This window comes from Vanrija pseudolonga, chromosome 7 (genome assembly GCF_020906515.1).
Source record: "Vanrija pseudolonga chromosome 7, complete sequence".
Classification (NCBI taxonomy): Eukaryota; Fungi; Basidiomycota; class Tremellomycetes; order Trichosporonales; family Trichosporonaceae; genus Vanrija; species Vanrija pseudolonga.
The window spans coordinates 1,097,770-1,120,500 of NC_085855.1; the positions used below are offsets into that span (position 1 = coordinate 1,097,770).

A 22,731-nucleotide genomic window follows, 5' to 3' on the forward strand; every position below is an offset into this window, starting at 1 on the left:
ACTCGTGCAGGTGGCGTTATCACTAAAACAATGACGTGTGATGCTGCCCCGTCCACCTCCACTTCTGTGCCCTTCATGACGACTGCTCTCCATCGGCCGGTCTCAGTGAACACCACCCGGCAAGACAACGACGCCTTATCGCGTCTGGCTTCCCCGCCATCGCTCTACACCTCTCCAGAGCCGCCGCAATGGCATCCCTCATCACATTACCCAGAAGGTCAGACGCGTTCACAGACTACAAACCAAGCAGAAATGCCCACACCAGCATCCTGACCGGCACGGCGTCGGCCGCCACCGGCGATAGCAAGGTCATCCGCCTCAACCTCACGCGTGGGTAGAAGCGCGTCTCCCCTAGCTAAAGAGCTCAGAGCCTCGGCCACCACTCAAGGACTCGGACGAGGTAGACAAGCTCAACGCGTCGGTCCCCCTCGTGCTCGCCGGCAAGCCCACAGTGCTGTCGTACCACCAGATTGGGGCATCGTGCCGTCGCGTCGTCCTCAACCCCCAGGTGGACGTCGCCAAGATCTACAACCACATCGTGGACGAGCTGCAAAAGTATGTCGACCGTATCGCCCGCGAGTGCCGTGGCACCATCATGGGCAGAGAAGGCAACTGGCTCGACCGCCTCGTCGATATCTGGGACCTGTATGATCGCCGCGTCGTGAGTGTTGCATGCGTCCTTGTTCTCTGACCATCCTAGGGCCTGTTGGCGTCGCTCTTTGTCTACCTCGACCGAGTGTATGCGCCCGAACGTAGCGACCGCCTCCCTATTCGGTGAGTCTTAGTTGGCATCGCCGCGCGTCTGTGGCTAACAATGACCAGCGAGAAGGCCAAGGAGCTCTTCTGCTCTACCATCTGGAACAACCCGCTCCTATTTGAGAAGACGCGCGATGATATCCTCGCGTGGGCAACTGCAGAGCGTGAAGCTGATAGGTGGGTAGCTCATGACTAGTACGACCTAACCCGGCAGCGAGAACGCCACTGCCCGATACGCTGTCATGGCCGTCGTTACTCTCGCCAAGCACCTGGGCGTCTTCGAGACAATCTCCCAACCCTACATCGAGCTCACCCGCGCCCATTACGAAACTGTGGCTGGGACACACGCTGCCAATGTCGAGTCAGGCTCCTTCACAGGTGCCGAGTACGTCTCGTGGGCCTTGTCCAAGGAGGAGGAAGAAAAGCAGAGAGCCGATCGGGTTCTGTCCGCGGAAGTCGCCGGAAAGGTCGTTGAGCTTGCTCGACACGAGGCTGGGGAGAAGGTCACACACTCTGTTGTCCGGCAAGGTGAGACAGAATAGCCCCCGCATTCACTGACCCGCAGCTCTCGACGAGGCAATGTACAGAGACTCCACCGACGCCCTCATCAAGCTGTACAAGTTTAGTATCGAAGCAACAGCGTTCAAGGTCTTCTCCAAAGCTCTACAGGACCACATTGACACGAGGATTCGCAAAGTCATTTCCGATCCCAAGAATGATCCTCAGATGATAGAGAGCACTTTGAGGCTCAAGCGATTCGTGGATACGGCCGTCGCGGCCCTCTTCTCTGCCCCTCCCAAGCCCATTCAGGCGACCAACGACGACGACGAGCTCATGGATATCGATGCACCATCTGTCGATGTTCTGGCACACAACAGGCGTCTAGAGCTCGAGGAGTCGGTTCGCGCTGGATTCAAGTCGGGCTTGGGCAGCCGCCAGAACGCTCCAGCCGAATGGATTGGTGGGTTGCCTGGCCGTGATTCGCTGTCTAACCCACCCAGCCAAGCACCTCGACGCTGCCATGCGCAAGGGCCAAGGCTCTGGCACCGAGGCAGAGTTCAACACTCTCCTCGACGAGATCATCGCCCTCATCGGCTTTACCAAGGACAAGGACGTGTTCCGCGCGTTCTACACTACAGGTCTTGCCAAGCGCATCCTGCTCAACAAGAGTGCAAGTGATGACCTGGAGCGCAACATGATTGTCAAGCTGCAGAATGGTGGGTAACTTCTAGTGATGATGCCTGACCCACTCAGAAATGGGCGACGAGTTCACATCTGGAGACGTGATGATGAAGGATCTGCAGGTGTCAGAGACCCTGGCCAAGGCGTACCAGTCTGCGCGAGTCAAGAACCCCAAGCAATACAAGGACTCTCTGGACTTTACTGCCAATGTGCTTACCGAGTCGGCGTGGCCTTCGTAAGTTCAAGTGGGCTTCTCGCGCTAACTCCACAGCTACCCGCTCCTCAAGGACGGCTGGGACTTCAAGCTCACTGCCGAGCTCCAGGCGTCGATCGACGCCTTCTCATCATGGTACGCTACTCAACACTCCAACCGACAGCTGTCCTGGAGACACCAGCTCGGCACTGTCACGCTGAGTGCGAGATTCGACAGCGGCAAATTCGAGATCGGCGTTAGTCTCTTCCAGGCCGTGGTCATGCTGCAGTTTAATGAGGCGGACGTGTTCGACTTTAGTGAACTAAAGGCGCGCACTGGAATTGGTGGGTCAAGTCCCCCACGCCGCGTACTAACCCACCAGAATCATCTGAACTCGTTCGGACACTCCAGTCGCTCGCGCTCGGCCGTAAGGGCACCCGTGTGCTCCTGAAGAGGCCGGCAGGGAAGGAGGTCGAACCGACGGACAAGTTCGCCATCAACAAGGCATTCTCGAGCGAGCGGATCAAGTTCAAGATCAACCAGATCCAGCAGGACATCTCTGTCGAGGAGTCGCGCAAGACGAACGAGCAGGTCGCGATCGATCGTGTCTCGGTGCTCGAGGCGACGATTGTCCGCATCATGAAGGCCAAGAAGAAGATGACTCTCACGCTGCTCATCGACAATGTTGTGGGCGATGTGTCGAAGCGTTTCCCGCCCGACGTGCGCGAGATCAAGAAGCGGGTTGAGAGCTTGATCGAGCGTGAGGTGGGTTGGCTGTGGACCTGACGGTATAGCCACTGACGACTCAGTTCCTTCAACGCGAGGAAGGCGACCGCAACACGCTGCACTACCTGGCGTAGAGTCACACACGTTGGCGTCAACAATCGCGCAACTTGGCTCAACCGTGCCTCCTCGATACGCGTAGAGCTACAGGTGCATTATGCAGTGGACCGTGGATGTGTACAATACTAAGATATACTAACGCAACGCTACGCCAAGTCGGACGCTGACGGCGACGATGCCAACGGCGACGAGTCCGAGGTGTCGGACGGGACTGGGACTCTTCTCGTCGTGACCTTCTTCTTCTTCTTCTCGTTGATGACGCCGGCGTCGACGACCATGGCGGGGTCGACGCCAGTGTTGTCGACGACAACACTGGGCTTCTTCTCCGAATGCAGGAGGCCGCGGGCGCACGCGCCAAAGTTGATCTGGCGCAGGTCGACGACGCGGGTCCTCCACCAGAGCTTGTACAGGATGTACGGGATGATGGTGTAGGGGAAGGTGAGGTAGGACATGACGAACTGGACACCCTCAAACTTTGGGATCCAGACCCAGAAGCCGTTGAAGAGGAAGATGATGGTGAAGAAGGGGATGCAGAAGTAGGCGAGGAAGGGCTGCATGTGGTGTTGGAGGGGGAGCTTGACCTTGCCACGGACGCCTGGGCGGGGGTTAGTGACTGACTGGCCCCCACAACTCCACTCACCTCTCAGGATCAGCGCCTTCCTCGCGCGCACGTAGCACAGGTTGATGGCGGCCCAGAGGACGATGGACGACGTGCCCGACAAGCCGGTGAACCACAGGAAGCACTGGTTGAGGCCGTGGTCGAGGGCGATGAAGGACAGCGCGGCGAAGCCAATACCGACGAGCAGGCCCCCGATCGGGAGGTCGTTGGTGCCGAGCCAGCCGCCGAGGCGGGGGAACGCCAGCTGGACAATCTTGGGCAGGGGCACGGGCGCGGCACCGGCCGGGTCGGGCTCTGCGCCGTCGACGCTGGCCTTCTCGCTGAGCCTGTTGAACGTCGAGTCAAGCACATAGTTGAACGCGCGAGCCGTCGAGCCCATGTTGAGGATGGTGGCCACAAGTCCGTTGGTAAGCACCACCGCGTTGACGAGGTGCGCGAGGCCCTTGACGCCGGCCATGTGCGCGATCGCGACGTAGACCGGCGCGGTGGGCGTGTCGCGGGGCGGCTTGTTCGGGCCGAGGAGCCACGTCGAGTGCATGCTGATGTTGAGGCAGTAGGTGACGATCACGACGACGTAGGTGAGGCAGATGCGGAACCACATTGTCTTGGCGGGGCCGATGAGGTTGGTGCGCAGCATGCGCGGGTCGCTCTTGAACCCGTCTGCGCGCGGCAGGCCCGGGAACCCCTCGAGGCCAGAGTACGCGTACATGCACTTTGCCCACACTGCCCAGAACCCCAAGAAGCGGGAGAGCGCGCGCGGCGTGACCACCCCGGAGAAGTGGTTGTTGAACGGCTCGGTGCGGTAGTACTTGCCATGAGGGGCGACCCAGCCGTGGCTGGGCCGGTTCTTGGTCGTCACGACGACGCAGAAGATGAACATGCAGATTACGAGGAGGAGCTTGCTGGCGTCGAGTGTGCGCTGGAGGTAGGGCGAGCTGGGAGCGGCGTGAGCGGCGTGAGCGGCGTGAGCGCGAGCGAGCGAGCGGGCCAGCCGGGGTCGACCGAGGGCATGCCGACGTTCGGTGGCAGCCCGCCACACCACACACCACTTACCCCTTGAACCTCCCCACATTCACGACGATGCACACGGCGGTAATAATGCCAATGTACATGCCCATGCGCCCCCGCGTCATGTCCTTGTCCCAGTAGCCAATGTAGATGACGACGCCGAGGAGCTCGCCCGCCGTTTCCCACCCGACCTGCAGGAGGTAGTTGAGGCCCATGATGTACCCGACTGCGGGGTCGACGTAGGCGGAGCCGAGGGTCGTGTAGGTGGCGTAGGGGGTGATGTACATGCTGTGTATCACGAGCGGTCAGCGCGCAGCGCTGGCTGCAGGTCCCAGCTGGGACTGGGGGCAAGTGCTTACAGTTCGGACTGGGAGGGATGTCAGTACTTTGTCTTTTTCCTCGGCGACTCCCCGCCCCGCCCCACTCACCAAACTAAACAGCGTGCTGGACAGCAGCGTGCCAAAGATGAAGAAGACGACAGTGTACGACACTGGCCCGGCGAGCGGCAGCGCCGAGCCACAACCAAACAGGAGACCTGGCGTCAGAGTTGTCAACAGCAGAACGCACCAGTGCCGACCGGCGCGCCAAAGCTCGCGGCCGTCTTCCATATCGCGTCGGCGGCAGCGAGGAGGGTCATGGTGGTGGTGGCGAGCGACGATGCGGTGGATGGCAGGAAGAAGACAAGGACAAGTGCGTGAGCTTGGCCTTCTTGAGGTTGCGAGCCCGCTCGCTACCACGCCCCGAAGCTGCGTCGCGGCATGCGCCAGCGTCGTCTCTTGGAATTGCGTTGGAATCGTTGCTCACGCTCCAGTGGAGCTGGCTGGAGCAGCAGCAGCACATTATGGAATAGACGCGCGCTTAGCCGGCCAGTTCTGGGCCTTCAGCCACTCGGGCTCACGCCGTATCCCTATCTTTTTTCCGATCCATGTCCGGGAGGCAGGGGCAGGGAGCGGAGCTGCCGGCAGAGCGAGGGAGTGGCGGAGCGAGCGAGCGAGCAATTGCACTGCAGTGCAGAGCACGACCGACCGACCGACCGAGATCGTAGGCGTACCCGCCGGAACGGCTCCCTGCCACCTCTAATAGCCGCGCCGACAACATGGCATCACCGTCTTCGCCGATCGCGCACTAGTGCCGGATTTCGGTGACGCGGGCGCCCTGCGAGGCAGTGACGAGGGCGGCAGTTGTCGGAGAAAATGATGTCAGAGATGGATGCACTGCAGCAGGTACGCACGGCACGCCGACGCGACCACGTCGCGTCGAGCAGAAACTTGCGACGACGACACGACCGACTGCCGCGTCGACTTGCCACGGGAATAGGGACGGCGCGTCGTCGCTGCTTGCTGCGCTTGGCTGGCTCAACTCTCTCGCGCATCGTACCCGCACCCGCGCTTCACTGTACGCGTCGGCCTTGTCCGCCGGGATGAGACAACAACAACAACAAGTGGTGAGAACGAGATCTCGTCTTAAACGACCGTCTCCCACGCCCGCACCATCCCGATGCATACCCCCTCCTCCTTCACACCGCCCTTCACCATGACGCCGAGAGCACGACGCTGCGCACGCACGCATACATGCACGTAGGCTTCATAGGCCGACAGCAGCGCTGCGCAGCGCCGCGCCACGTGGGTCTCCTGCCTCGATAAGCGGCGCGACCGCCGCGCGAAGGTGCCCACGCGCACAGGCACAATCAGTAGCTGGAACACAATGGCCCTCGCCTCTGCTTGCTTCACCAACCCACCCCAACCCACTATGGGCCTCGCGTCCCACGCGCAGCAGCAGCAGCAGCAGCAGCGTACGCGCAGCCTGCCCACGCCACCCACGGCTGCCGCGTCAGGCTCGGCGCTTCCGAGCGCCGCGACGACGACGGCGGCAAGCCCGACGACCACAGCCACCAGCCCGTCGGCCAGCCCGGGCACCGCGCAGCCGCCTCTGTCCCGCGCCCAGTCGATGGCGCGCACCACGTCGTCGTCGCTGGACAAGCCCTCGCCGCCGCTCCCGTCGCCACCACCGGGCGTCACCATCCACCCGCAGTACACGACTGGGGACGTGACCATCCTCGCGCGGGGTGAGGGGCAGGGGCTCGTAGGCTTCCGTGTCAAGTCGAGCGCGTTGGGGCGCGCGAGGTGGGTAGCAGTTGCTGTGCCGTGCCTACTCGCCGTGGCAGAGCTGACGCACACCCAGCGAACAGATCCGCGACTACCTCCCCCAACTTGGCCCGTCGCGGCAGCTGAGCGTAGGCGAGAGCGCCGCCGAGGTCCACCTGCTCCTCAACGCGCTGACGCGCGGCCTCGTCCCGCGCCCGCCAGAGCAGCCGCACACGCTGGCAGAGTACCTGGCCCTGCTGCGCCTGTACGAGCGCTACCGCGTGCGCGTGCTCTACCGCAGCATGCTGGTCGCGCGCGCCGAGGACAAGGCGTTCGACCTGGTGTACCCCCTGTCCGGGGCCAAGGGCCAGACGCTCACCCGCGACGACATGTACAACTTTTTCCGGCTCGCGCAGGAGGCGCGCTCCGCCAAGCTGTGGGAGACGGCCCTGCGATACGCCGGCAACTGGGGCCCGCATGCCAATCCGTGGCGCCTCGGCACCGAGGACTATACCGAGCTCGGCGCGGGCACGTTTGATGTGCTCCTCGCGCTTGAGGCGCTCAACTCGACGTTTGGAGATGGTATCGCAAGTCTGCGCGTGGTTTATCCCGAGGGTGAGGGCGGCGCGGGTGGTACCTCCGTGCGACGCTGACGAGTTCAGATGGCCGTACCGCCGTGGTACGCTCAAAGGATCCCAAGACGCTCCACTACGTCTAGGTGGGGGTGAGGCGGGGGCGGCGCACCGAGCGCAAGGCCATCGAGGCTTCGAGGCCTGGGATAGATTGATGCAGATCGGGTTCATCGTGTAACGCTGGGCGGGGCGGCGACGCTGGCTCTGGACTCGACTTGCTCACCCACACCCCACTGACTACTGACTGACACTTGGACACGGCGGGCATCTGCACATCCATGTCCCACACGTTACCGTCACCCATGCACCCATGCTGCTCAGCTACGCCCTCGCAAAACAACGTCTGGCTCTGCTCGACCTCGGATGTCAACATCGCACAGAGTGTCTCCAGCGACAAGACGACCACTTCAAGTCTCCTCCGTCACCGACCATGCCCTCCCCACCCACATCAGGCTCGGTAACCCCGACCAACGGCGCCGCCCCCGCCGCCGCACCACGCTCGCCCCCGACCCCGAGCCCACAGCGCTTCAGCCGCACAAGCCGCGACGCACCCGTCAAGGTGGTAAAGGATCCCAACCCCTCGCCGCGGGTGGTCAAGACGAGCATCGTGGCGCTGCACCCCGACTTCTGCGGCGCGGGCGACGTCCTCATCGTGTGCGACGAGCCCGACGGCACGGTCGGCTTCCGCGTCAGCTCGCGCATGCTGTGTATGGCGAGGTGAGTGGAAGCAGGTGCCGTTTGTCTCACGCCAGCCCGCTGTTCGTGCACCTCCTGTCCGCGGGCTCGAGCCTCACAAAGGGCGCCACGTCGTACCGGCTTGAAGTGGACGACTCGGCGCACGACATGCACGCGTTTCTGCGGCTGCTGCGCTTTGGCGCGGTCCGGCCGGCACCAACGGCAGCCGCGGCGGGCCACGGGTCGGCCCCCGCACCACTTACACCCCCGACGTTCGAGCCCAGCGTCGCGCAGTACGCCGGCATCCACCGCCTCGTGAACAAGTACAACGGGTGGTACCCGCGCGCCGTGCTCGACTTTCACATCGAGCTGAACGCTGGCGCGATCGTTGACCGCGTCGGCGAAGCAGCGGGAAAGGACGAGGTCTTTGCGCTCGTCCGCCTCGCGCACGACCTGTGCTCGAGCTACCTCTGGACGCAGGTGTGCGACCGGCTGCGCAACCAGCGCTGGTGGCACGACATTCTCAATCCGTGGGCGTTTGGCGACGACGACGTGGCCGCGCTCGGCCCGACCCTGTTCAGCATCATCTCGATCCTGGCCAGCGTGAGCTCGCGCCAGCGCCTCTTCTCCCACCTCGACGAGCTGTGCATCATGTACTCTGATGGTGAGTGGGTGGTGTGGGGCCGCGCTGGGCTGACGCTGACGACGACCAGAGGGCGAAGTCAGCGTCGCTGCTGCCGAGCGCCCGGCGTCGACGGGCGGGTACTGCAGATGCGGGGTGGCGATCTAGGTGATGATCCAGGGAGTGGCCGAGGGCGGTGAGATCGAGGACAGTGGTGTCGTGCCGTTATACCCATATGTGATGATGGTGCATAGTGTGAGCACGTCGAGCAAGGCAGGGCGCATGGTGGTTGGAGGTGGCGAGCAGCAGCCTACGCTACGCCCGTAGTCATGTCGAAAATCCGTCTTGCCACCAAGGCCTCAGTTTACATGTCAACACTCTCCCCCACGCCACCCACCTTGCCTTCTCTCCCTCCCCCTTCCAATCCTTCCTCCCATCACCATGCCGCCAGAAAGGAGCGGGACCCCACGGCGCTCAGAGCCCTCCGAGGCCGTCAGCACCAACGCGACCCCCGCGCCGTCGTCGCCGACCCCGACCGCGCCCAAGGCGGCCAAGCGCGGCCGGCAGAGCCTTCCCCCGCTCGTGCTGGCCGAGGGTGGGGCCCGTAGGGGGGGCAAGGGCGGCGGCGGTCCGCGCCGCTCCCTCCCGCCTGCGCCGTCGCCGCTCAACCCTCGCGCGGGGCGGCGCCTCTCCCTCCCCTCCTCGTCCGCGTCGCCGCACCCCTCGCAGCACCGCGCTTCCAACAAGATCCCCCTCCACCCCGACTTTGACGCGGTCGGCGACGTCGTGCTCGTCTGCTCTGATGGGGAGCAGATGGTCGGGTTCAAGGTCCACTCTGTTGCGCTGAGGACGGTATGGTGAGTGGATCGCGTAACGCCGCCGCCGCCACCACTCACGCCGGCTCCCAGCGACGCGTTCGCCGCCCTCGGCACGCCGGCCTACCGGCCCCCCAAGGGCCAGGTTTTCCTCGACGAGCCGGCCGACGACGTACACGCCTTCCTCCGCTTCCTCACCACCGAGCCCGACAAGCTCACCCTCTCGCTGCTGCAGTGCATCGCGATCAACCGCCTGCTCAAGCAGTTCAGCGCAAAGCTCTACCTCCGCACCCCGCTCGCGGGGTACGTGTACCTCAACGCGGCCAACCTCGTCGCCGGGCTCGGCACGCAGCCGGCGAAAGCCCACCTTGTCCGCATGCTCGGCTTTGCGGCCGACATCCGCTCGGCAGAGCTCTGGCACTGGTTCATCTTCAACATCCGCTTCGTGTGGCCCCAGGACGCCATCCACCCAAACCACCTCTCTGATGAGGATATCCGCACCATGGGCGTCTCGGCCTACGGCGTCCTCACGTTCCTCGCGTTGGGGTGGAGCCGGCTCGACGAGTGCAATGTCGGGCGTGATCCCAGTGAGTGGCGTGGGGTCTTGGACACACCCCACCACGAACCATGAGCTTCAAGTTAACACCCCCAGCCGGACTCTTCTTCGTCATGCGCACCGCGGCGCATGGTCAGCAGATTTTCACCGACACCAACCTTTAGTAGGTGTTGCTTTTACTCGTGTCTAACCCACCCAGATGACCCATGATTCACCTCACTGTGGCGCATGTGCCGCATGGAACGCACCGAGATCCACCAGTTTCTTGTTCGCAATGGTAGCGTATGTAGAGGCTTGTAGCAATGAACGAGTGCATGTTTGACAAGTGGTGTGTGGCATGTGCGGTCGGTCGGTAGTGCAGCCCCAGTTGTTCCCGCTTGTCACTACTGGTGGTCACTTGTCAACAAGTTGCGTCATCACCGTAATGTATGCACGGACAAGTGGACCACCTCCACTTTGGCCCACGTGACTCACCCACACGCGACATGCACGCGGAAATACCCCCGCTCGTATGCCCCTTCCGTCACTCGGCCATTCAACAGACCAGACAATGCACTCAACTGTCTGCTCTAACTTGTCTTCTCACACTCTCCCACCAACACGACCACCATGTCCCAGCTCAAGCGCAAGTCGCCGTACGGGACCGCGTCTCCCGCCAGCGGCAGCGTCAAGAGCGAGGATGTGAAGCGCCAACGAGGTTCGTACTGCCTGCCTTGGGCCAAAGGGACGCCGGCGCCGGGGGGTGAGAGTGGGAAGCGGGTGGCGAGGTGTAAACACTCGCTGTGGGCTGGTGGTGAAAGGCAAGCAGTGTTGCTGTGATCTCGTGTCGAGCGAGCAGCAGCCTTGCTACGAGCTTGTGGCCCTGGTGACAGAGTATCGATTGCGAGTGAAGTAGCAGACACCCCGCACCGCCCGACGCCCGACCTTGTCTACTGAACAATACTGACTCTTCAGGCCTCGGCGGCACGCCCTCCGGGTCGCACTACAACTTCAACGACCCACGCACCGTCGTCATCGAGCTGCGTGATCACCTGAAAGCGAGTAGCCGGGACTCTGACCGCCGAAACACCCCGCTAACAGCCCCCGCAGGACCGCATCACGATGAACTCGCAGGACGCCTACTTCCACATTATGGAGAAGAGCCCCGGCGTCGACGCTAGCGTCGTGCTCGAGTTACTCAAGAAGCAGGAGCGCGTCAAGTTTAACGAGACTAACCAGGTGTACACTTATGAGGTCTGTAGGGTTGTGGCCTGAGGCTGTACTTGCCTTTCTCCAGCCGTCCTGTCCACTAACACACACAGCCCGAGATCGTTCTGCGCACACAATCGGACCTCCGCTCGCACATCCGCACACACTCGCGCCCAACCGTCGGCATCCCGTACAAGACGCTGCGCGAGGCCTTCCCCGGCCCAGAGTTAGCCTCGTACACCGAGAACCTGGAGAATGATGGGCAGATCCTCATCCTCCGCTCGCTCACGGGCAAGATGAAGGACGCGCCTCTTCCTCCACTGGGACGCGAGAATGCGTGGGGAGAAAAGCTCAACGCCGGTGGGCCGGAGCGCTGGCGTATGATCTTCTGGGACGAGCTCAAGGAACGGAACCGGACAGTGCCGAGGGTCGATGATGGTGAGTTGGCAGAAAATTCCTTAGCTAACTCCCCCGCAGAGATGATTTTTGCTTGGGCAGACATCAAGATTGAGCAGGACGACGACGTCGTTAAGCTTCTGGAAGAACGTGAGTGTGGCGGGGGACCTGGGCGTGGGCGTCAGCGCGTGGACTTGGCTGACAACGCTCCCTCTGTGTGCCCTTCTCATCTCGCCTCTGCTTCCTACCTCCCCGCCAACAGAGGACCTCAAGGCAAGCTCCGCCACCGCCCCGCCGCCCAAGGTGGAGAAGGCGCAGGAGAAGAAGAAGAAGAAGCGCAACCGCGCGCTCAAGATCACCAACACACACATGAAGCAATTTGTACGTTCGCTCTGCTGGCCGCTACTGACCCTCTCTAGGGCATCGACTTCTCCCAGGACTACGAGGCGCCCAGCTAGTCTGCGAAACACACACCCTTGTCGCGCCCTCGCATATGCTGCTGCCACTGGCTGGGGGCTGTTTGTTTGCGAATGTGGAGGTGCACAAGCTCTCCGTCAGCCAGCCAGCACCCACCCAGCCAGGGGTTGCTACATTGTTTTTGCTTCCCTTCAAAATTCGTGTCATTCCTCGTCGTTTCCCTGGTTTTGTGATGGCCGCGCTGTGGTGAGCGACGACTTTTTCATTGATTAAGATCGTGCCGCCGAATCGTAATTGGTCAAAACTCAAAAACAGTCGTCACTCTGCCAGCCCCAGCCAGCCAGCCAGCCAGCCAGCCAGCCAGCCAGCCAGCCAGCCAGCCTGGGCCTACGCCGCCCCCCTCCCCTCCCTTCCCTTGCACCCCCCCCCCACCCCACTTGTCAACAAACCCATTGTATCACTCTCTGTGACCTTGTCACTCCGTCATTTCCTATGCATTGGCCGTCCAACTGTAGCAGTGTGCACACACAAAGAGAGCAGCATCGTTGCCTGTACACAAGTTTACTCGCAGCACTCGATTGCAATGTATAGCCCTATGAAACTCCGTTTAGTCACCCTTCCCCCCCGAGTTGGAATGAAAGGTCCTAAATGCATTGACGTGTCAAAACAAATCCCACCAGCTTGGCCCCGCCCCGCGCCGCCCAGCCAGCCGCCGTTTGTTGACTTGATATGGCAAACGGTAGGCTGCTGCCTGCTGGCTGGCTGGCCCAACCCTGGATCTCTTCTCTCCTCTCCCACACCTAACCCAACCCACCACAACTGGGGTCAACTCTCAGCAACAACGACCTCGTCTACAGCTCCCCTCCTCTCCCATCCTCTCCTCCCCTCCCCTCTCCCCCAAAGCACTGGCTCCTAGTCGTCGCGACTCGAGCACACACGCACGTAGCAAAACCACACCACACCTGTGCCTCGGCCCTCGTCGCCCATCGTTTCGCGCCGACGACATCTGCCTGCCTCTGTTGGCGGGAGAAAACCCCCACCCACCCTCGCTACTACCTTCTACCCACTCCGCTCCTTCCATCGCCCGCCCCGCTGCTGGCCATCCCAGCAGCATCCAGCAAAACACTCGCTCTACCATCTCGCCCACACTCGCTCCCCCTTGCCATTGTTGCTCGACCACCACCGGCGTCCCAGCGAGCGCCGGCAAAGTCCACCAGCCACACCCATGGTCGACATTCGAACCACTAGCCGAGTGAGTATTTGTGCATCCTTGAGCAAGCAGCAGCAGCAGCATCCACTGCCCTCGTGCTCTGTTGTTGCTTGAGCCCATGGCTGTTGCTGCTGCGTCAGAGGCGTCGCTCGCAACACTGCTCGCTCAGCGCCAGGCTGGGCCCGCGGGACATTGTTGTTTTCGTCGCCCAATCGGGCTGGGTTGGGGGTCACCCACCTACTCTGTCCTTTTTCGACCCCCCTCCCCGTCATCCATCCTCCATCACGCCGCAAAGCAACAGAGCTGATGCATCCAGAAGGGAGCAGCAGACCCGCGCACACCCGGAACAGACATTGGCATCACGACGGCCTTGACGAGCAACTATAGGTCGAGCCAGGTGAGTTGGCAGCGGTGGTGGTGGTGGTGCCCGCAGCTGCCCCGCCGCCGGTGTACCTGCGGCACCAGAGGCCGCGGCGGCGTCCACACCACCACCACCACAACAATTGCATCTCTCCCGCTGACTGTGCCCTTTCCTTCCACCGTCGTCTATCGCTCCGCGCCGCACTCTGCCGGCGATCTACTCCTCCACCGCCTTGCACCGGCTGGTTGTTGTTGTTATTGTTGTTGTTGTTGTTGCCGTTGGCTGTGGTTGTTTGTGTAGACATCGACCCGCCAGCCCTCACCCAGAAAAGGAGCATCAGCATCCAGAGTGCTACCATCTCCACAGTCCTTGTCACCGCGTAAACACTCGTCCCTCTCTCCTCAAGACCACCCCCAACCCCGTCTCCCACCCTCGTTTGAACCCACCCCGGCAACTGCCCTCGCACCAGCCATTCCCTCTCGCTACGGCGGCGTCTACACCCCCCACTCGCCTTACCGCCCAGGAGAGTACCAGCGCTCAGAGTGCGCTCCGTCTGAACGTACGCGCATCGTCCGCAAGCTCTTTGACGACGACGAGGCTCTCGTCCCCACGATCAAGGAAGAATTAAACGGCAGCAGCCCTTTAGCACCCGCCTTTGAAGCAAAGATGGTGCTACGAAATGGTGCTTCCGTGGACCTCATCTCATGGTTGGTTGATCCCCATTGTTGTGGCAGTTGGAGCTTGTTATTGACACTGTGTCAGGTTGAGGACAAACTTCCACCACCAACCCCCACCACACACCCCGGTGACATCCTTCATGTCACTAGCCCACGTCGAACGCCTGTTAAAAGAACGCTTCCCCCGCGTCCCCGACCTCGCCGAGTTGCATCGTGCCGTCCTTGCCGCTTTCCCCCACTCGGAGTGGGAGTCGGACAATGTCAATGCCCAGGAGCCTCCTATGATGCGCGGCCTCACATGGCACGGCCGCGATGTTGCAGAGGAGGATGACTACGATGCGACGCCCGGCAGGTCGCGCGGAAGCGCGCTCGCTCGGGAGCGCGGACGTGCGCCGCACCGTATCGAAACGGATGTGTTCGGCTCGGCTTCGTACTCTGCAGGCCAGTCTGCCACGAACGGTGCTGGCACCAGCCGCAGCCCAACAAACTCGTCTCTTATGAGCCCCGTATCGAGCAGCACCCGGCGTGCGCTCCCCGACACGCCTGCGAGAAGTGTCCTTGACGACTTTGCCGAGATTGTCACTCGGACACCTGTCGCCAAGCCCCGTGCGCTCGACATTGAGCCATTCCCACTAGGCCACGCCGCTGCCAACGGCGCTCAGCCCTCCCGCCCATATCAGCATGCGGCGACCCGCAAGCGCCATGCGTCCCAGTCACCAGACCGTGGCCAACGTCGCCGGGCATCAACTCCCGACGCCCTCCAAGAGCTGCTCAACGCCGCCGAGGCCGTCGAGGGCAGCCCTCTCAACTCTGTGTTATCCAAACAGGAGCGAGGCCACAAGCGCCGCCGTACTATTGCTGGTTCCACCACCCACGACTTCATGTACAACAGACCAGTGCCTATCGGTATCGACCAGCGACGATCGCAATCAGTACGAGGAACGGTTTCGCCTCAGATTGGCGGCCTGTCCATACTCTCTGCCCGCGAGAGCATGCAGCGCAGCCCGCCGTCCGGCGATGAGGAGCCCGTCTCACCGCTCGTATCTGAAGAGTCGGCTGCTTCGCAGCTCGCTGCCTTGGGTAGCGGGTCGTGGCCCACACGTCGTGGCCCGGCCAGCTCGACGGCGTCCCAACTCTCGGTCATCTCCGAGTCGGTCCAGTTGGCCGGTCCCTCGGTTGGCCCACCGCAGCCCAAGACCACTGGTCGCAAGGTCAACGAACTCCCAACGTCGTCCCAAGGTCAATTCCCCGGCGTCGACTGCAAGCCACCTTACCCATATCATGAAATGATCCGTCACGCTATTGACGCCGCGCCGGACAGGAAACTGCAGCTGGCACAGATCTACTCGAGCATCGCCGACCGCTTCCCCTTCTTCAAGACGCTCGACGAGAAGAAGACGGCTGGTTGGCAAAACTCTATCAGGCACAATCTCTCCCTCAAGTAAGTTGTTTGCCGATCCGTTGTGTTATCTCATGTGCTGATAACGATTCCCAGGAAAATGTTTGTTCGTGTCAACAAGGCAGACGGGCAACCCGACGACTCTGGCGGCAAGGGTGGCTGGTGGACCGTGCAGGCTGGTGTGCCCGACGAGGGACGACCTGGACGCAAGGCCAAGGCCAAGCGTCTCAAGGATGGTCCTCCTGTGCTCGACGATGCCAGTAATGCGACGAGCACCGCCAGCACGCCTGCGCCCCCGACCCAGCCGCCCCCTTTGTATCCGCAGACGCAGCCGCACCCGATTGCCGAGTCGCAATAGTGCGACACGTGCGGATCGCCCCTCCTCGCCCCTACCCGCCCTTGATCGCCGTACCCCACGGATTGTTACTCGAACCCCTGTAGCCCCCACTCGCCTTGACCAATCTACACAGCCTTATCTTTGGTTCGGCTATCTCTCGCTCTCTCTCTCTCTATCTGGCCCTCTCGATCCGCTCGGCCACAACCTTCACTTGACTCTACAACCTACTACCCTATATTCCGGCTAGCGCCTGACGTCATGCCTATCGTCCTGGATGGCGCTGTAATATGAAAGCAGCGCCTTGGGAGCTCCCACAATTGTCGACACGAATCGACACCACACCAGGCCGATCTGATTGTTGTGCAGCAGCGAGCGTGCGCGTGCAGGCAAGCAGACGAGTGCAACGGAAACCCACGGGCAGAAGACTTCAACTCTGGAAAACAGAAAAACCCCACACACTGTCACCCCTTGTCGTCATCTTTTTTACTCTTCCTCTCTTTGGTTGGTTGGGGGTGTTACGAGCCAGACGCGTCGTGCGTCCCCCCACGATTTGTTGCGATTATGCACTTGCATTTGTAGTGAAGGGGTGTGGCCGGGGGGGTGTCAAGGTTGTGGGCAGGCTGTCGCGAGCGCTACTGACGAGGAGCCGTGGTGGCTACGGCCCGTGTGCAGGTGTGCATGACTACACGTGTGCATGAGGACGGATGCCCTGCGCGCCCATCACCCGTCTTGTGTGCCCCACACCCCCGCCGACCGCCGCCAGCTGCCAGACTTCTAGACGACGCCGCGCGCCGCCACGCCGAAGCCGCATTGTTGTTGATCGCCACACTGATGAGGGTCGTCGCACGTCGTCGTTTCAGCCCGTCGTCGTGGACTCCGAGGGTAGGGCCAACGTCAACAAACAATAACAACAACGTCACAGCATGCATGGCCAGGCCTTGTGTACCATTCAGAAGGGGTCCACCATGCGCGCCATCCCTGGCCAAAGCATTAGACTCCAAGATCCTACTTGGCTGCTTAACTCAAGCAAGACATGAAACGAGCCGCGAGCCAGAGGGTGTCTCACTCTGCGACATGTCACGCTGCGCCGCGCCGCGCCGCGCCCGCAGCCCATCCGCGTGCGTCGTCCACTGCCACGCGCAGCTGGCGGTGCATCGATGAATGCTAACTCAGCGCCCGTAGAGCCCACCACCACACAAGGCCTTTGACCGCGCCCACGCTGTTCAGATCGCTGCAGGCTGGCTGGAAGGAATGGTAGCAGCAAAGGCACACCAGCTGCCTGCGCCATCGACGCCGTGACGCCGCCGGCCGGCTCGCCGCCCCCTCCCACACACACGTCCTTTGGCTCTCACCCACCCACCCACTCGCTCCACGTCGAGCAGCGCACGCACGAGATGACCAGCTAGCTAGCTTTGGCATTGGCCACTAGCCTACACCACCGCTACATCTCAAAGTGTGCGCCCCGTCCATGCCGCCGCGCCAACAGCACAAGCGTGCCCCCGAGCCGCTGTCCCTCTCCCTCTCGCCATCGTCGCCACCGCTGCTCCTCGAGAGCCCGGCAAGAGCAGGGCGCAACGGCACCCCAGCGCCAGCCACGCTCCCCGGTCTGCCCGCGACGCACGACTCGGGGTCGATCGGCCGCGCGGCAGGCAACAGCGGCGGCCGATACACCCCGCTCTCGTGGCCTTCCCCGGCCATGGCGTTCCTCGACGACAAGCCGCGCCCTTTCGGCACGCGCTGGGCGTCCGACTCGATGGCGCTCCATGAGGACTTTGTGCATGATGGCCGGCTGTTGGTGGTCGTCGGGAGCGGCGAGGCGGCCGTCGGGTTCAAGGTTAATGGGCATTTGATGTGTGTTGCTAGGTGAGTGGGAGTGGCGACGGCTCGCCGTTGCCACGGTCGTGGGGTGATGGTGGTGTGGCAGTGAGATGGGTGGATACCGCCCCACCCCGCGGCACCTCGCTCCGCTCGGCGCCGCGCCGCTTACACCCCGCAGCGCAGTCTTCGACTCCCTCGTAGGCGAGTACGTCCGCAGCTCGTCCCCGTGCGCGCTGTACCTCGACGACAGCGTGGGCGAGCTCAGCATCTTCCTGCGGCTGTTCAAGCTGGCGAGCGTGGTGACCGCGGGCATGTGGGAGCCCGGGTGGGTGCCCGACGTGCACGAGTACCTGGTCGGCTTCCGCCTCGCGACGAAATACAAGCTCGGCGACTTGGCGAGCGTGCTCGGCGCCAAGATTGTGAGCCAGAGCGTCGAGATTGTCAGCCGGCTGTCTGTCGGCCGGGACTTGGTTGCGCTCCTCCGCCTAGCCCACGACATGGAATCGGAGCGCATGTGGGCCGTCGTGCTCGCCGACCTGCCAAACTGGGGCCGCACGCTCAACCTGTTCAAATTCAAGGCCGCCGACGTGGACATGATCGGCGCGGACGTGTTGAAGATTCTTATGGCGATCGCGGCGCTCAGCGTCGGCGGGGAGCTGTTCGAGGACACGCGCGGGATCAAGGTGACATACAAGGGTGGGTGGGGTGGCATACGGTGGAAGGTGAGGAGCGAGGCCGCTGACCCCGCCACGTAGATGGTAAAGCCCTGGTGTGGAAGTCTATGGCGCCCGAGTCGCGCCGCTCGAGCAAGGAGACGAACCGGTCGCAGCATCGGGCGTAGGGCGGTGGGTGTACGACGACGGCGGCGACGGCGCGACACGACGACCCGAGGCCACTCGACCGCCGCCACAATGCCAAGCCGCCACCTCGACGACCACCACACCGCGACACTATAACCACCACCACAGCAACGCCCCGCACGCCGCATCATGTCCATGCATTGTCCATACTACAGCCTGCTTAGCCCTTGAAGGGGCCGACGTTCTCCTTGGCGTTGGCGTCGGAGCCGTCCCACTGGTTGTCGTAGAGGCCTATGTGGCGTCAGCAATGCCCTCACCCTCACCCCACGCCCCACCCCACTCACACAGCCAGGTCATGGTCGGGCCGTTCCAGTCGCCGCGCTTGCAGCCCGACTTCCAGGCACACCCGACGGCCTCCTGGTTCTTCCACACGCCGATGGCGAACGAGTCGGTGTTGCTCCCGCCGCCCGTCTTGTGCGCGTCCGCCCCGCGCGCCCAGTACGCGCTGGCCTCGGTGGCCGTGAAGCGCGGGCGCGAGCCCCAGCTCCCGGCCCAGTACCACGTCTGCCAGCCGAGATTCTGGTTCCCGCCCACCTGGCACGTGTTGACCGCGTCCTGCGCCTGCTTGGCGAGGCCGGCGTCCCACTGGACGGCGGGCGCGCCTGCGCGAGCGTCAGCGAGCGCAACTGCGGGTCACGACGCGCCACTTACTCCACTGCGAGCGAAGGTTGTTGTGGTAGTCCAGGATCGCCTTGGACGCGGCGCTGGTACCCGCGACGTCCTCGGCCGTCGAGTCGCCCGTGAGGCGGACAGCCGAGGCGTCGGGCACCTGGGCGACGGCGGGGGCAGCGAGGGCGGCAAGCGCAGAGACGAGGAGAGCGAGCTTCATGTTGATAAGTTGACGAGTTGGTGATGAGTTGATGAGAGACACAGAGGGCGCCGCGAGCTGCTTATATGCTTCTTCGCTGGCCTCGCTGGAGTCGGCGTCCTACCCCCGTCGCCGTGTCAGTTGGTCAGTCGGCTCGGCTGAAGGCAAGCGGCGCCGCACCGCCGCGCCGCGCCGTTCCCCATCGCGCGCGTTAGTCGTCGGCCCATCGTCCCGCCGTTCCTCTATGACAGCAGCGGCCGCCTCACTACGGCGCATGTACCCCTACGCTTCTTCGCCGACTGCACCTTCCACGCATGCACATGTTCTCAGCCCACGAAGCAAGTACACCGCCAAGACGCCGCCGCCAGTGGGTTGCTGCCCAGGGCGAACCGCACAAAGGTTTGTTCCCCAGGTAATATTACAAAATCAGGAACTCCCGAACGACGCGGTCGGCGGCGGGTGGTGCTTGAGCTTGTTGCTATGCCGGCGAATCTAGGCTGGTGCACCTCTCCGCACGTATGCACAGCTCTCATCCCGATCCCGAAGAAGGGGGGTCGCCGAGCGACTGGGGCCTGTGGAGGGCCTTGAGGCCTTGAGTTTGTGAGAACACCTACTCACGTGTCGCGTCGTCAAGTGGTCGTCAAGGAGCAGCTCCCCGTCGACTGACTCAACATCGCGACGACACGCGCCTGTTCTCCGCTAGGCGCCTGTCGCCGTCGCCCTGGCGACACCCGCCCTTGCCTTTCCATGTTCCAGGTCAATGGGCGGACGCGCAAAAGGTACCTCTCCGAGGCGAGCTTACGGCGTCGTGAGCGCGGGTGGACCGTTGTTACGGCGTGGTATTCCTCTTGTGCGTGCGTGTGTGCGTGGCGGGGGGTGGGGTGGGTTGGATGCAGTTGCCAGTCGACTTGGCGAGGCAGCCGTTGTGGGTCGTTGGTTGCATCTCTGTCGGTCGTCGTGTCTGTCAACTTGACAGCGAAGCGAAAAAGGAGGTCGCAGCAACCAACCAACGTCGATGCCACGCAAGTCCCGAACAACAACAGCGACGACAAGTGCAACACGGGCTAGAAAGTCCACGGCGACTACACCGGAGCACCGATAGTGCTCGCCATGTACCACCACGGCGCGGGCCCTGCTCGGACCGACGGCGATGGCGCCGGATTGCAGTATGCGCGAGTCACCAGGCCGTCGACTGCCGGGCTCTAGCCGTGCTCCAGCGGTGCTCTAGCCGTGCTCTTATCGATGTCACGCATGGTGTGGTCGAGGCTAGCAGAAGCCAAGTGGCATGCGCGGGCCGAGAATAGTCGCAACGACGACATTGGCCGCAAACTTTGACTAACTCACTACACTCATCGCCGTCGCTGTCTCGACTAGCCTCGGTGCCGCCCGCTGATTCCAAGAAAGCACAGCATGCGTGTGTGGTACGGCAAGAAGCAGCAGGAGATGCCCGGGGGGCTCCTTGCATCCCCCGATGGATACCCTCGTCCCATCCCCGTCGACCCTTGCTTCCCCCGCATTCCACACTTTGCCGCAACGCAACAATCTATCTCCTCGCCCACCCCCGTTTCTCCGCCTGGCTCGCTCGCTCAACCAAACATACGACGCCGAGACATCTCTCTCTGTGTGATCTCTGATATCCGGAGCGTAACGCCCGATGGCGCCATCACAAGTGCCCTGTGCACTCGCCCACTCTCACTGGCTGCCAGTCGTCGGTGGGCCGGTGGCCTATGCGCAAGCGAGCAGGCGGGAGGGGGCGCGAGTATGGACTCGCTCTGCGTGCGTACGCCGCCACCGCCGCCGACGCCCCACTGACGCCGCTGCTGCTGCAGCAGCGCTGCTGATGATGCCAAGCTGACGCCAGCATGCCGGCGTGCCCTTGCTGCGGACCCCAGTTATCCCCAGCGTTGTGCGACGCCGTCGACAACCGTCTCAAGATGAAACTAGCGCGCGTTGGGCAAGTGGCGTCGTGCTAAAGATCCTAAACAAGCCAGGGCACCGCGTGGTGCGCGCCTCTTCCGCGATCCCAACAACCACTGACGACGACGCGACTGACATCGGCGCCGCTGCTCCTGCTGCCCTCCTGAACATTCAAGCATCCCACCGAAATAAGCGGGTCACGCGAGCCACAGCCCCATACCTTCCATGGTCGCGATTGCTTGCGCCATGGAACCGCGCGAACTGCGAGCGAACGAACAAAGGCGCGAGCCAAGCGTCCATGCCGGCCGGCTCCCCCGTTCCTCACTGTCGCACTTGGTCGCTCGGGGCGCCGACCAACCACCGCCAGCGTGCACTGACGTTGAAACGTTGGCTGCTGGCCTCTGTCTCCCAAACTTGCTTCTCGTTGTCGCACTCCCACCCTTGTCTGAGTGTCGCGGAATGCGACGAGCCAGATAGTCTCGGGCTTGCAGAACCCTACACCCCTCAAACCCTGCATGCAAAGCCAACGACCAACGCCTGCAAGCAAGGAGATATTGCCCCGACACAGCCGTCAGTCCCACTTTGGGCCATGGATCGCTTGGACGGCAAAGCCCACTATGATCCACCGCTCAGGCCGTCGTGATGCCGCGGCCTCTGCTCATTCTCCTCTCAACCTCGCTCTCCCTCCCTGTCAGCCAGCTGACATGCAAGGAGCTGCGCTCAGGCAGCTGCTATCATACTTATGTGCAGCCATGCTATCACGTCTGACCATTCCCTTTCCCCTCTAAGCACTTTGAAATGCCCCCAGTTGTCCTCGCTACAGACGACGACACAAACGCTCACTCGCTCCGGCACCACTATTGATTGACACACTCGCTCCCCCTTCACCCCTACTACTCGCTCGCCACCAATGGAGACCAGCAAAGCAGGCTCGTTCCTCCCTGATATCGACTACTCGTATCCACCGGTTCACGTTGCCAAGTCGCCTGAACCTGATATCGTGGTCCGTTCACCGACAAACTCTTCCAGCAAGCGCAACAGCAGCTCGCGCGGTTGGCGCCGTGACAGCGCCCTTGACGATGATCACCTCAGGCGTGGCCTCAAGCCACGGCACATCTCGGTGCGCCAAAGATTGCAGCCACACCCACCATCAGCTAATCAGCTGACCATGCCAGTTTATCGCATTGGGCGGCGTCCTCGGTACTGGACTCTTCCTTGGTTAGTGCCCTCGGCAACGGCTACATACTGCAGCACAGTCGCTGATAGAAGCATAGGAACTGGCGACTCACTGGGCAAGGCCGGTCCGCTGGGCCTGCTTCTCGGTTACTCCATCTTCGGCGCCATCATGATCTGGTAAG

General features: G+C 62.6%; 10 protein-coding genes across 10 annotated transcripts; 8 read left to right on the plus strand and 2 right to left on the minus strand.

Moving 5' to 3' along the window:
- The first annotated feature begins 153 nt into the window (after window positions 1-153).
- CUL4A (Cullin-4A) lies at window positions 154-3,206 on the plus strand. The gene is made up of 11 exons (XM_062775845.1): window positions 154-330; window positions 369-661; window positions 701-774; window positions 823-933; window positions 971-1,284; window positions 1,322-1,717; window positions 1,758-1,973; window positions 2,011-2,173; window positions 2,210-2,475; window positions 2,514-2,896; window positions 2,941-3,206. Exons 1-11 carry the CDS (start codon window positions 189-191, stop codon window positions 2,989-2,991), a joined length of 2,409 nt encoding a protein of 802 aa, XP_062631829.1. The 5' UTR covers window positions 154-188; the 3' UTR covers window positions 2,992-3,206.
- On the minus strand, window positions 3,121-5,238 carry SPCC777.04_1 (putative amino-acid permease; the record flags this gene model as incomplete). Its single annotated transcript, XM_062775846.1, has 6 exons — window positions 3,121-3,569; window positions 3,615-4,528; window positions 4,647-4,889; window positions 4,961-4,968; window positions 5,030-5,091; window positions 5,169-5,238. The coding sequence occupies 6 exons, from the start codon at window positions 5,236-5,238 to the stop codon at window positions 3,121-3,123; spliced, it is 1,746 nt and encodes a 581-aa protein (XP_062631830.1).
- A 1,112-nt stretch (window positions 5,239-6,350) lies between these two features.
- LOC62_07G009291 (uncharacterized protein) lies at window positions 6,351-7,403 on the plus strand (the record flags this gene model as incomplete). Its single annotated transcript, XM_062775847.1, has 3 exons — window positions 6,351-6,724; window positions 6,783-7,300; window positions 7,348-7,403. The coding sequence occupies 3 exons, from the start codon at window positions 6,351-6,353 to the stop codon at window positions 7,401-7,403; spliced, it is 948 nt and encodes a 315-aa protein (XP_062631831.1).
- A 344-nt stretch (window positions 7,404-7,747) lies between these two features.
- LOC62_07G009292 (uncharacterized protein) lies at window positions 7,748-8,782 on the plus strand (the record flags this gene model as incomplete). Its single annotated transcript, XM_062775848.1, has 3 exons — window positions 7,748-8,034; window positions 8,070-8,656; window positions 8,706-8,782. 3 exons carry the CDS (start codon window positions 7,748-7,750, stop codon window positions 8,780-8,782), a joined length of 951 nt encoding a protein of 316 aa, XP_062631832.1.
- A 273-nt stretch (window positions 8,783-9,055) lies between these two features.
- LOC62_07G009293 (uncharacterized protein) lies at window positions 9,056-10,149 on the plus strand (the record flags this gene model as incomplete). The annotated part of the gene is made up of 3 exons (XM_062775849.1): window positions 9,056-9,471; window positions 9,523-10,016; window positions 10,082-10,149. The coding sequence occupies 3 exons, from the start codon at window positions 9,056-9,058 to the stop codon at window positions 10,147-10,149; spliced, it is 978 nt and encodes a 325-aa protein (XP_062631833.1).
- A 419-nt stretch (window positions 10,150-10,568) lies between these two features.
- On the plus strand, window positions 10,569-12,342 carry LOC62_07G009294 (uncharacterized protein). Its single transcript, XM_062775850.1, has 7 exons — window positions 10,569-10,682; window positions 10,940-11,022; window positions 11,075-11,218; window positions 11,287-11,611; window positions 11,651-11,719; window positions 11,832-11,950; window positions 11,989-12,342. The coding sequence occupies exons 1-7, from the start codon at window positions 10,595-10,597 to the stop codon at window positions 12,025-12,027; spliced, it is 867 nt and encodes a 288-aa protein (XP_062631834.1). The 5' UTR covers window positions 10,569-10,594; the 3' UTR covers window positions 12,028-12,342.
- A 409-nt stretch (window positions 12,343-12,751) lies between these two features.
- On the plus strand, window positions 12,752-16,553 carry foxi1e (Forkhead box protein I1-ema). The gene is made up of 5 exons (XM_062775851.1): window positions 12,752-13,238; window positions 13,513-13,593; window positions 13,858-14,264; window positions 14,320-15,675; window positions 15,730-16,553. The coding sequence occupies exons 1-5, from the start codon at window positions 13,212-13,214 to the stop codon at window positions 15,989-15,991; spliced, it is 2,133 nt and encodes a 710-aa protein (XP_062631835.1). The 5' UTR covers window positions 12,752-13,211; the 3' UTR covers window positions 15,992-16,553.
- Window positions 16,554-17,438: 885 nt separating this feature from the next.
- On the plus strand, window positions 17,439-18,629 carry LOC62_07G009296 (uncharacterized protein; the record flags this gene model as incomplete). Its single annotated transcript, XM_062775852.1, has 3 exons — window positions 17,439-17,833; window positions 17,967-18,484; window positions 18,544-18,629. The coding sequence occupies 3 exons, from the start codon at window positions 17,439-17,441 to the stop codon at window positions 18,627-18,629; spliced, it is 999 nt and encodes a 332-aa protein (XP_062631836.1).
- Window positions 18,630-18,808: 179 nt separating this feature from the next.
- On the minus strand, window positions 18,809-19,477 carry LOC62_07G009297 (uncharacterized protein; the record flags this gene model as incomplete). Its single annotated transcript, XM_062775853.1, has 3 exons — window positions 18,809-18,879; window positions 18,933-19,250; window positions 19,300-19,477. The coding sequence occupies 3 exons, from the start codon at window positions 19,475-19,477 to the stop codon at window positions 18,809-18,811; spliced, it is 567 nt and encodes a 188-aa protein (XP_062631837.1).
- A 2,806-nt stretch (window positions 19,478-22,283) lies between these two features.
- On the plus strand, window positions 22,284-22,596 carry aroP (Aromatic amino acid transport protein AroP; the record flags this gene model as incomplete). The annotated part of the gene is made up of 2 exons (XM_062775854.1): window positions 22,284-22,493; window positions 22,549-22,596. 2 exons carry the CDS (start codon window positions 22,284-22,286, stop codon window positions 22,594-22,596), a joined length of 258 nt encoding a protein of 85 aa, XP_062631838.1.
- Window positions 22,597-22,731: the final 135 nt, after the last annotated feature.